This window comes from Myxocyprinus asiaticus, chromosome 13, assembly GCF_019703515.2.
Source record: "Myxocyprinus asiaticus isolate MX2 ecotype Aquarium Trade chromosome 13, UBuf_Myxa_2, whole genome shotgun sequence".
NCBI lineage: Eukaryota > Metazoa > Chordata > Actinopteri > Cypriniformes > Catostomidae > Myxocyprinus > Myxocyprinus asiaticus.
The window spans coordinates 633,229-646,795 of NC_059356.1; the positions used below are offsets into that span (position 1 = coordinate 633,229).

Sequence of the window (13,567 nt, forward strand, 5' to 3'; positions counted from 1 at the left end):
ATTCTACTCCATTCACGTTAAAGTCCATGTTCTTAAAGAGACAGTACCGGGTTTTAAGCACGTGTTCTTCATATTGAAATACTTGTAAGTAGGACAAATTTGGCATCTAAAAAATAAACACACATAACACACTATTTATCCAGTGTGTGTGTGTGTGTATATATATATATATATATATATATATATATATATATATATATATATATATATATATCACTGTAAAAAATAATCCTGTATTATACTGTAAAAATACGGTATGTAACCATTCTTGAAATTAACAGCAAGATACTGTTTTTGACAGCTACAGCATACAACTGCAATTTAGCAGCATATTGCTGTTAAATTACATACTGTCTACTGTTGTTGAAATTAACAGCTATGTTCCCAGCATGCACTGCGGCATGAAGAATTTACTTCGATCTTTTACTATTTTCTGGTTTATTTTGACATTTGTTTTTGTTGTAGTCGAAGTTACTTGTATTTTAATGTTTAGCTTTTACTTTTTTACGTAAAAGTATGTTTGTTAAAATATATGTTTCAAAATGTCACTATAGCTTTCACCAAGATGATATCACGATTTTAAATGTTCATTTTCCCCTAATATCTTGCATAGAACAGCTATTTAACGTAAAACTAGTCACTTCACTGTGAGCTGCTCTTGATCTCCCAGAATGCAACATTTTTAACAGCAAACTACTGTATTTAAGAATCACAGTAGATTGCTGTAGGAATTTGGCCATACATTTACAGTAATTTTTTACTGTGTGTGTGTGTGTGTGTGTGTGTGTGTGTGTGTATGTGTGTGTATAACATTTATTGTGTAATGTACATGAACATTTTTGACATCATATTTATTGATGGAATACATGGAATTTGTTTATTTTTAAAAGCTAAAATGTGACCAAAGTGATAAACTACTGAGAAAAACATTAAACTGAGAGAGAATTTCTTACATACTGAATTTAAGCAGAATGGACATAACTGAAATATTCCAGTATGAACTGGAATGAAATTGAGAGCATGTGAATCATAAGGAAATCAAACCATGATATCATGATGTATCACAATATATCGAATCATGACATATGAATCGTGATACGTATTGTATCGTGAGGTGGCTGGCAATAACCAGCCCTAGTGTTTATTGTTTAAAATAATACAGGGAAGATTGAATGTCCCATTGGCTGGGGGTGCAGGTGTATCCCCTCCCTTGACCCTGACTATAAATAGAAAAAAAAAATACCAACAATGCAGCACTGTCCAGAGCCTCTTAAAAAGCTGAGCTAACGTTCATGCAAACAACAGCAATATTTAAGCCCACAGAGGATGAATCACTGCAGTCACATAGGTGAGTTATACACATGAAGCCCTGGAGAATTACAAGCATTTCCACTTCAGTCTTATTTCTACAATGTTTTTCACAGTAAATATTACTCAAAAGCAGTTTTACTGAAAATAGTGCCTTAACTTCCCCAGTGAACAACCCAAATGCGACTGGTAAAGATATTCTCCCAATTATGGGGAGAACATTTACTTAGGAAAGAATGAATTTAAGTTTTTTCCATTTATTATATGTAAAGCTTGACCTTTTAATGAGTCAAGACATTGGAGTAAACAAAATTATTTTTCACGTGGTGCTATATTTAAGAGACAGTCCAATAAGTAACAGGAAAAAATAACTAAAGGAACACTGCTCGATTCTAGTGTTTACACTGCAAAACAAATCACGTAGGCAGGAAACTGGATATGGGTCTTTTCCACTGTGATATGTGACTCCAGCCACCTGCATGATTGTGTTACATTGTCGTTGGCTAATTGTGTTTGTGACAGGTTCCATCTGCCCCCCCCACATACACAGGAAGACAGCTGTGGTGAAGGAGGAAGAGCAGGAGGTGGATAGCGCATGAAAGAGGGGTGAAGGGTCCTGAACTGAACTGAACTGAACTGAACTGAAGTGAATGAGGACAAACAGCCACCAGTGCTGCAGTGTGACTGAAACAGGACTCGGATGCTACTCTTGTCTGTGTGTTTATGTGTGTGTGTCCCAGAGTGATTTGACACGCATGACAGGAGGATGCTAATACAGGACAACTCTCGACACCAATCAATAGCTGTAGTGATTTTTAATTAGTAAATGGGTGAACATATTGAGCCATTTTCAAGCAATTCTATAGTAAAACCATTAAAAAAGCATTCTAACACTAATTTAATTACCATCGCACATACAGTACATGTGGATATACAGTATATCTGTGATTTTTGTGGAAAAGTTTACTTGGTAGTCTTTGTATTTTCACAGATGTAGAGATTGGACATGTGAGTATACTGTGCGGACAGGATGCTTTGGTCTCTGGTGAAAGTTTTTCTCTTTGTGTGGTCGTCTGTGTGTAAATGGCATATATGTGTGACTACAGTGCTGGGCTCTATGCGACAAATCAAAAGTTTTTGTTTCTATAGTCTTTCAGAGTCTGGAGTCCAAATCACACTCAATTCTCAATTAAGTCCCAGCAACACTCTGCTCCATCTGATCCAACAGGGGGTTCTGCACTTAAAATGAATGTAGAACTGAAATATCCCCTTAGTTTTGTTTAAGCTGTTTGATGTAACACAGTAAACTTCAGATACCTGCTATTGCTGTACAGATGGGATTTGGTGACCCGTTAATGTGAGAGTAAATGGGGTGATGGTGGTGATATGGAGAAAGTTGTTCATATAGATCAGATGGCTGCTTGTGTCTGAAACATGATTTAGGAAAATTTGATCCCAAAATGAAAATTCTGTCACACCAAAGTAAATGTCCGGCAGAATATTAGCCTCAGTCACCATTTACCTTTTGTTTCACATTTGGAATGACATGAGGATGAGTAAATGATGACAGAAAGATCATTTTTGGGTGAACTATCCCTTTAAGAACTGCAATACTCACTGGCAATACACCAGAATTGACTCGATTCTGGATTGATCCATTCCTCAAAGAACATCTTGAAGTTGCAGTCATAGCAACATAAACCCGTAAGATCTTGTTTATTTAATGTAAACAGGATTAAATTGCAGCTTTTTTAGTGGAAATGATACTGGAAGTTTGTCCGCGTCTTGGCATCTTTCTTTTGAGTGCACCCTTTGGAGCAAGGGGCTCCATTATTTAGTATAATAAAAATAATTTAAATAATTTAAAAGTATTTTGAAAATAATAATAATAATAGGCACACCCCATTTTACTCATTAAGACTCATGAGGGAGTGATTTACCTTATAAATGTATTGGAGCCTCAAATGTACAGCTCGTCTGAGCCATACATTAATAGTCTGCATTGGCCTAGGTTCTTTCTGCGCTCTACATCTTAAAGGGGTCATGAAATGCTATTTTTTAAATAATTTTATTATCTTCCCTGAGGTTCATGTCAGTAAATTTTGCATGAAAACTGTCATAGTTTAGTAATAAATTATCATTTTCCTCCCTGTCTCTGGCCCTCTGACTGAAACACTCGGTTTTGGCCACAGCCTCTTCTTTAAACTTCAATGTAAACGCTAACTGTTCTGATTGGCTAGCACCTTCACTCAAGCACATCAGCACCATAACTATCAAACAGTCATGACATATGAACAGGGGTGGAAAGAGTACAGAAAAATAATACTCAAGTAAAAGTACTGTTTACTATTATTAAAAAAATATTGTTATTAAAAAATGTCACTGTTTTATTCTATTACATTAATACTTTTAAAGCTACTCAAGTTATTCAGCCAAAAGTAGTGATTGGTTTTCTCGTTCCTTGTTGTTGTTTGATTAATAGCCTTTATATGACATAGCTTACTAGACAGTGCTCAATTTGGTTACATGTACACTTAAAGTCCAACATTTTGATGCAAATACGCTTTTTGTCCCACTGTTTACGTTCACTTTAGACTAAACCGACTGTGTTTACGTTAATGCCTCACCAGGATGGGCATTGGCGGAATTATGAAGTGTATTTAACCGTTTAGGTGTGTACCCACATTAGCCGACTGTCATTCACACAGCTACAGGTGTCAGGAAATAAAAAGTCAGTCTTTTATATTTTATCTAGATCAACCAACCAGTGGTTGTCGTGCTATTGTGATTGATGTAATGAACACCCATGGTCTAGATGTAGAACATAGGCTACATATAGAAAATTACTCAAAAGTTTATCATCGATACGAAGGACATCTCTCTCTCTTTGTTTTTCTTTCAGATAAACATCAAGATTGTTTTATTGTTGTATTGATAACATTGCCTTAATCTCTCACATCATCCCAATAATCTCAGTGATAAATAGCTAATATACAGGCTACATTATAGACACACAGAATCTAGTAAGCAGAAATATTAAATTTACCTTGATATGTTTCTTAAAATTAGAGGCAGGATAAATGCTGATATCTGGCTTAAGCAAGTTAAATTTACATGACACAGTCAAGCAATTGGCCTTTTTAATTGTGAAAAGCCCTGTCAGGTGCGGCCGTGGGTGTTCATGTGTTGAAATGTGTTTGAGGCATCCTCCACATCCATCACAGTTGGCGCCTGATCTACAGCTGATTTGATTTGTCACGAGACTCTCCCTAGCCAATCATGTTGATTGATAAAAATAAAATCAGGACAGGGAAGTAGCGAATACAGACGGTGGGAAAATAAAAAAAGTACATTAAAAGTACAGTTACATCACGTAAAATGTACTCAAGAAAAGTATACTTTTTTTTAAAAACTACTTAAATGACAATTCCTGGGAAAAACTACTTACAGTAATGTGAGTATTTGTAATTCGTTACTTTACACCCCTGCATATGAAATATTCATGAATGAAACTGTTCACTCACAGTTTTGCTGTCTAGTACAAGTGTTTTTAACAGTCCCATTCTTCAATAACATTTCCTTTGCAAAGCTTGAATTGTATTATGACTGGTTCACAAGCAGTCCACGCTGATATTAGCCACACAAACACAGTCCATATCACGGTAAAACATGATGCACACACAGTGCACTGAGGTGGCAGAAACGCATCCAAATGGTCAAAGACGTCCAGCTAGTGCTTGTTTACAAACACCAACAATTAAAAATAGCGCAAGAAGAGCAAGACGCAGAGCAGCTGAATGAAGCCGAACTGAGTCTCCTTTTCCGAAATGTACCTGACACTGTCTTTTAAGCGACGCGATAAACATGACAATGGTCAAAGACATCTGTGTAATGCATGTTATATGAACAAAAACTTCAAAATAGTCCAGATGAGTCCCCTTTAGGTGTTCAAGAATAGTTGGTAACACTATGCCTGTCACTCTTCCTCTCTGTTTAAGAACTGAGTGCAAGTGGGTGGCGCCAAGGGTGTGATGACATGTTGTGGGGCATGTAAATACAACTGAGCAATGTCTTTTGACATCATGAACACACAGTTTTGAAAATTAGACGTTTCAGCAGGGTGGGAATTATAACATCTTTCTAGACAGAGGAGGAAGTTTTGAGTTCTGAAATCAAAGTCTTTATAGTACAGTTACATCTTATACAGTATGTCTAAATATCAAGGAATATTTTATTTTCCATTTCATGACCCCTTTAAGAGATGCAGAGAAGTTAGCAGGCTTCTAAAAAGAGATTATGCTATCACGCAACTCACGCCACTGTACAATTAAATTATTTGTGATATTCATCTCAGTACATTAATATCTCTGACATTTAAAATAATAAAAAAAGTAAAACCAAAAGTGGTTTTGAGTAAATGTGCCTTTTTCAGTAAACACAGGAACACGCATTTATCTCTGAAAACTCAATCCAGAAATAATAATTAAATCTGCATTTGCATTTGAAGAACAAAATTAGCTACAGAGGAATTATCACAATTAGAAAATCTGGAATGCTTCATATCCCAGATGCATTAAACAATGTATGGGCAAATATGAATGGGATCCTGGAGTAAATAGGGCTTCAGAGGACAAACAATGCCATATTAAGCTGTGTAATATGGCCACATCAGTAAGCTGTGGAAAGAAAGAGGGTTTGATCACTTGATTTTGTTTTTATTTTATTTCACTTTTAAGAGTTTAGCTTTGAGGGTGATAATGTTATTAGTCAGATGTGTTCTTTTAAAATGAAAGTGTTGTGTGTTGTTGTTTCCTTCTGACACTGGGCTGTGACCCTCTGAAAGGGATGGTGTGCATTAAGGAGATTAATTACAGGTGTGCTGTTTGTAGATGTGAACACATTCTCTTCTACCTTGTCATATAAATGCTGAACTCTCACATTAATATTCAACATCCTGTGCCATAATGGAGTTTTAAATACTGTAGGGTCAATACAACAGCATCTTTAGTAAGATATTATTGATTTTCTTTTTAAAAAATTTTTTGTATATACTGATTAAGATAGGTGAGTATATATTTTGTGTTGTATTTGGTTATTGGGATGTTTTCAATTGTAGGGCTTTACTGGTTGTTTAGATCAGTGTTACTATCAGAAATAATTAATAATTATTTCTGTAGTTATTAATTAATATTTAGATTAATCAATTGAATCTAACTCATTAAAACCTCATATGGAGATTGTATGGCCACAGTTTCAAGTCGTACGTTACTTCCTTGTGCCACGAGGTTGCACCTGAGAGCAGCGATAAACTACGTCTATACTCGGTGAACAAAGTCGCTGGAAGCAAATCCCGAAAGCATTTCAGAGGTATTTCAACTCCTGATGATGTCATGTTTGAGGGACATTCTGTTATGTGCCTCATCCAATATGAGTTGAGAGTTCGATCCTTTAGTGAGCAAGGCTTCATGAGATTTGTAGTCTTTTTTGGACTCCCTTTGTTTGATTTTGGCGCGATTTTTATCAGTAAGATTTACTACTTGGAATGTGGAGGCTTGAGTTAGGTTTTTACGACTGTGTTAGGCCTGCCTTTGTCTTCTATCTGAATACATGAGGCCCAACACAATTTAGTTTTTATCTTAGAGGTTGGTTCATCATTACAAAGTAACTGGACTAAACCCAAAACTTATTAAATATTTAAACTTTTAAATAATCAAATTGTATCTTTATTATTATTTATTTGCTCGAAAATGGCTTAAAACTGTGTATTTTCTGTAATCAGAGGAACTATCATTATGACCTAACAGACGCTAAGTAGATTCAGAATGTTTTATGCATGTAAAATACAGTATAAATATAGTTAATAATAATCAAGTTGTTTTCCACACTGTTTCCACATGCCAGCAAAATCATTGCAACTATATTGCAAATATTTGCTCAGCCCTCAGTGTAATAGAAAAGCTCATAAGAGTAAAGAAAATCTTACTATTACTCATCACAAACCAAAATAGGTTACTATTTCTAGTAGCAGCATAACTCATGGACTAAAGAGGGAACATCCTTCTGAGAGGTGTTGTGGTAATCACAACACCTCTCAGAAGGATATTCCCTAGATTAAGTATTAGGATTTAACTAGATTGTTAATCCCATGCAGGTAAACAATGTTTCTAAATATCTACTAACGTATTTGTGCAGAGAGGAGACGAATGAAAACAATGAAAACATCACATGAAGTAAATAATTACAAATGCAGCTTTGGTGTGGCACATTAAGTTTATTGTCATTCTATAGAACGATGTGTAAGTTTCAAAAGACAATTAGCACTTTCATATGTGAGTTTTAAAGCAATATGAGATGGGAATAAATGGCGGGACAGAGCACAGGTGGGGCGAATTGTCAATGACATATGTCTGCTGGTCGGCTATGAATGCTCTAAAAAGGCCTAATAAACTCAGCAAAAAAAAGAAATGTCCCTTTTTCAGGACACTGTATTTTAAAGATAATTTTGTAAAAATCCAAATAACTTTACAGATCTTTATTGTAAAGGGTTTAAACAATGTTTTCCATGCTTGTTCAATGAACCATAAACAACATCGCCTATGGGCACACACCCACCTTCGCTGGACCAGACAGGACTGGCAAAAAGTGCTCTTCACAGACGAGTCGCGGTTTTGTCTCACCAGGGGTGATGGTCGGACTTTCGTTTATCGTCGAAGGAATGAGCGTTACACCGAGGCCTGTACTCTGGAGCAGGATCAGTTTGGAGGTGGAGGTTCCATCATGGTCTGGGGCGGTGTGTCACAGCACCATCGGACTGAGCTTGTTGTCATTGCAAGCAATCTCAGTGCTGTGCATTACAGGGAAGACATCCTCTTCCCTCATGTGGTACCCTTCCTGCAGGCTCATCCTGACATGACCCTCCAGCATGATAATGCCACCAGCCATACTGCTCGTTCTGTGTGTGATTTCCTGCGAGACATGAATGTCAGTGTTCTGCCATGGCCAGCGAAGAGCCCGGATCTCAATCCCACTGAGCACGTCTGGGACCTGTTGGATCGGAGGGTGAGGGCTAGGGCCATTCCCCCTAGAAATGTCTGGGAACTTGCAAGTGCCTTGGTGGAAGAGTGGGTTAACATCTCACAGCAAGAACTGGCAAATCTGGTGCAGTACTTAATGCAACTGGTGGCCACACCAGATACTGACTGTTACTTTTTTGACCCCCCCTTTGTTCAGGGACACATTATTCCATTTCTGTTAGTCAGATGTCTGTGAAACTTGTTCAGTTTATGTCTTAGTTGTTGAAACTTTTTATGTTCATACAAATATTTACACATATTAAGTTTGCTGAAAATAAAAGCAGTTGAAAGTGAGAGGACGTTTCTTTTTTTTGCTGAGTTTAGTTGGTCCCTGAAATGCAGGTTCATTATACACAAAAACAACAAAATTATTTAGACTGGAATAGATTCAGTGGAATAGATGGACAATGGTTTCATGAACACCAGTAGATCTCATGGCATCATGTCACCAGTAGGTCAAAGGGGTCATGACATTCCTTTTTTAATTATTTTAATAGGTTCTTTGAGGTTCACTTATAATATTATTAGTAAAGTTTCTTTGCACAAAAAACTAATATATTTGTAAAACATGATAATTTACCACCCTCATTCTGACTCTCTGTCAGAAACGCTGTTTTGGTGCTACCTCTCCTTTAAGACTTGACATTAAACACTGTTCTGATTGGCTCTCTGCTTTTGACTGACCTGTAATCTCACTGCTCACCGCTACTGAGTGGGACTACAGAGGTGATAAGGTAAAGTAGGCATTGATGTGTTTTTGAGGCGGTCAGAAGCAAATGTCTTCCACAGTGTGACAATGTGGAGGAAGTAGAGAAATTCCTTTTGGCAATGATCTTTTATATGTTAAAAGATCAAGGTAAATTTGATTCCTCATGTCATGACCCCAGAAGTTCAGCAGGGCATTTTAGATTTACACCTTGCTCAAAGTATGAGGATCTATTTAGGCTTAAACATACTATACATAAGTACGCAAGGTTGATTTCACACATTCTTGCATTCAGAATGTGTCTGAGCTCAATTCATAATGCAGAGCATGTTACATTCTCAGCGTTGTCGCAAGGGGCACTATAGGCTGGTATATTTCAGAATACTGAAGCTATTATGAAAAGTGAGAAAGGTCCTGGCTCATTATGAAGGCCTTTATATTGATAAATTGTTCTTTGTGTCTTTTATATTGTCAAGCTCCTGTATGTTTGTATGAACATGTGTGTGTGTGTGTGTGTGTGTGTGTGTTTTAAGCTCTGTATTTTCACATGACTCACAAACAATATCTGCTATACTGTATGTAGTATCACTACACTGAGAAAAAAGCATGTTTCAAATGGCTATTGACAGATTTTATATTCTTCAAAATAATTTATATGTAATATATATTCATAAAAGTTAGTAAAACAGTGGTGAGTGGTATGCAGAACATGTCTGTTTCCTGAATCTGAATACTGAATTGCCCTGATTTCTGTATTCTTCACTTCTCTTACCATCTCTAAACTGTTTTGCCCTCGACTGTTTTTGGAGCTGTACTGTACTGTAGCATGTCTGTGCATAGAATGATTCCCCCAAAAAATCAAGAAATATGTATGGAATAAAAAATTCGACAACCAAAGAAAGTGTGCTCTGTATTTAATTATTTCTTTTAACCCCAGTCTTCTGTTGGGGTCTTTTTTGACCCCTTTTGAACTTTGTTTCTTTAAAAAAACATGATTCCCTTCATCTCAGTGGGATGAGGTTTGGTGACTTTTCCTACAATTACTATCTATTCACACACACAAAAAATTGGGCTGGTTTCTGTTGTGGTGTGAAGAAAAACAAATTAACAATAGGGTCAAATTTGACCCCCTATTGGAAATGAATGGGTGAGATGATAAATCTGTGCATTTTTTTTTTTTCATTAATATTATTTGTCAAATAAAACCAATAAATCAGCCACAATGCAGAAAACACACACACTTCAAAACCTAAAAAAAAAAAAAGCTAAACTTTGACAAAAATAATGATTTCTTAATGTTTTTGATTATGTATAAACACATATCTAAATGCATAACATAAGATCTAAAAACAAAAATCAGTTTTCTACAATTTGCTACAGGCAAATGTGTTGACCTCTGCAGCCATCTGCTTGTTATATGTTGTCATTTCCTGTCTAAAGCTTTTTATTTCCTCTCCAACAGATGTCAGTAATCTGCCCCCAATGCATATATGTATGTGTATATTATATATATATATATATATATATATATATATATATATATATATATATATATATATATATGTCCCTAAATAAAATTGTGTGACATGGAGTTAAAGTGTAAAAGTGAATTTAACATAAAATGTTCTTATTTTATATAAAAATGAATGGTTTTGTTTAGTAATGTATAGGTAAATAAGGTAAAAATAATAATAAATAAAAAAATTCTAGAAACCCTCCAAAAACTTCACAACTTCAAAGTTTTTAAATCATTGAAGTATAAATCTTGTCAATGGAAGATATAATAGTCCTCTGCAGTTTGGTTCTCAGATTAATGTATTTATTTTTGAGGATGTTCAGGCTATATGCAACATAAGTTACAAAATAAGTTATGGATAAATTAATATTGGATAAATTCCATCTATTAATTTTTTTACCCACTTATGTAAGGTTGCCCCATTGCAGGTATACCTCGGGCTGAATGAAGGCAGCCAGGGAAACACTAGCAGGTGGATTAACATGTAAAATGTACTTTTTCCATTAATACATAAGAATTGCTGAAACGTGTATTTTTTTTTTTATCTAACATTGTACCATACTGAAAACTGAACCTTGATTTTTGCATTTCTTCAGCTACCTCAGCATTATGCAGATATTAAAGTAAATTATTTCAAATAATAAATTATTTGAATACATATGAGGGTTTTTGAAATCAGAAATGTATTGACACAGATTAAAAATATAATAAACATTCAAATAATCTTAAAGGCTAACATTAGATTAATTTCTTACCTCTGAAGTTTACAGTTTAACGGAGACATATGTGCCTCATCATTAGTGGCCAAAAAACAACAAAAATGTTCTAACAAATGTTCTTTTCGATTAAATAAGTCAAATCTTTTTCAAATCAATCCCATATTTATTTAATCTCACATCTAGAAGCAAACATCAAATATATCAACCTTATTCCTACACCCCGTGATGCTTTGTGTGAAATGTTTGTGGTACTTCCCCTAAGAAGTAAACAGTTGCATCATACGTTCATTCATTTTTTCGTTGCTGTGTTGATCATTCTTTCATTCTTCTAGATGTGTGAGCACAGCCTGGCGGATCTTAATAAGGACAATATATGGATAGCCGTTCCATCTTTAATAGAGGTTTGAGAGGATGATTTAAAGAAGTGGCCTCGAGATGTATGTAGAAAAACGAACTGCACGTTATCCCTGAGCTCTGTTAGGGCGTGGCTAAGTAGTTTTTCAAGTGGATACATGTAGACTGATTGTTCAGCCAGGTGAAATAAGCCAACTGTCATGTCTGTAGTACGTTCTGATCCAAAGATATCCCTCTCAGCCATTTTTAATGTAAGTCAATAGGGCTGGTTGCTAGGGTGCACTAAATGGTTGCTAGGGCATGGCTAGCCAATGACCAGAGAGAATCTTATTGACTGATTACTAATCTGATTCAAAAGAGCCAATACCCAAGTGTCTACAGCATTCTGTTCTGAAGATATCCTTCTGAGCCATTTTGAATGTAAGTCTATAGTTGCTAGGGTGCCGTAAATGGTTGCTAGGGAGTGGCTATGCCATTTCCAAGATGATCCTTAAAGACTGATTGGTAGCCGATCAAAATGAGACCGCCCCCATGTCTCTACAACATTCTGATTGGGAGATATGATCCCTCAAAATTCAGTATCTTGTCATAGTAGGAAAAAAACAATTGTTTCATGGGCGAGACCCTTGCCATAGTATGCCTATGGGACATTTTCGGGACGTTTTTTGCCCCCCAGGGGTGCACCGTACCCCAGACCCCTTAGAAAAGTCATAGCACAAGTGTCGTCAATAGGCCGGTCGATTTGACATTTAATTTGTGGGTCTACTACAAATGCTGCGGGACGAGTTAGGTGCCAAAATTTGTATGGAATAATAATAACAACTAGATAGGTAGATTTCCTGAAGAAAATGTGAGTGGTGCTTGACGTGTCAAAATTTCTCACCACAATGTCCCATAACTGCCCCAAGTTGAAAGAGGCAACCCCCATGACAGTAGGATTTTCTGGTGCAGAGATACTGGTGTTGTTTTATAGTTGCTAGGGTGTTCCATCTGGTTGTTAGGCAGTTACCAGTGTGATACTAAAAATGCTCCTTGCTAGACTGAGTCAAACAAGCCAAACAGGAAATCTCTACAATATTCTGGTGCACAAATATGTGATTTGTTACTTATTTGCTAGGGTAACCCCATCTGGTTGCTAGGTAGTTACCAGGGTGATACTTAACAAGGCTCCTTGGAATCCTGAGTGAAATATGTCAACACTGAAGTCTCTACGATGTTTTGGTGCAGAAATATTTGATTTGTTACTTGGTTGCTAGGGTAACCCCATCTGGTTGCTAGGCAGTTACCAGGGTGATACTTATCGAGGCTACTTGCCATCCTGAGTGAAATAAGTCAACCCGGAAGTCTCTACGATTTTCTGGTGCAGAGAAATGTGTTTTGTTACTTTTTTGCTAGGGTAAGCCCATGTGGTTACTAGGCAGTTACCAAGGTGATACTTAACATGGCTCTTTGCTATCCTGAGTGAAATAAGTCAACCCGGAAGTCTCTACGACATTCTGATCCTGAGATACCCATCTTAGTGATTTTGTAATTAAACTTTTTTATTGATTCAAAGAGAAAGCACAATAGAGAAAAACACAACATAAACACACCGAATCAACATTTAATTTTAACACTCATTAACATCCCTCCCCAAACACCAACCCCACCCTACCCCAAAGAAAACCCCTGTGGTCACATAAAATAATACACATACACAAACAATAAAATAAAAATATAAAAATAAATAAAAAATAAAATATATAATAAATATACATAATTAAACTAAACATCTCCCTCCGCATCCCTTCCCCTAGAGTCCTCCAAAACTGCCAAATACCTACCCCACTTCCTGAAAAATAAGTCCTCTCGCCCCAGCCTTCTATCTATCATCCTCTCATAAGCTGCCACC

The 13,567-nt window shown here is 36.2% G+C and overlaps 1 protein-coding gene across 5 annotated transcripts in view; it reads left to right on the forward strand.

The window, feature by feature from the left end:
• Window positions 1-9,978, forward strand: part of gprc5ba (G protein-coupled receptor, class C, group 5, member Ba) — a 48,776-nt gene extending 38,798 nt beyond the window's left edge. For 4 of the 5 annotated variants that reach the window (XM_051714459.1, XM_051714460.1, XM_051714461.1 and 1 more), the window contains one exon: window positions 1,831-9,978. In XM_051714459.1, the coding sequence (XP_051570419.1) occupies window positions 1,831-1,875 (45 nt within the window). In that variant the 3' untranslated portion in view covers window positions 1,876-9,978. The remainder of the gene's footprint in view (window positions 1-1,830) is intronic. The other variant, XM_051714462.1, reaches the window with a different exon arrangement.
• The last annotated feature ends 3,589 nt before the right edge of the window (window positions 9,979-13,567 follow it).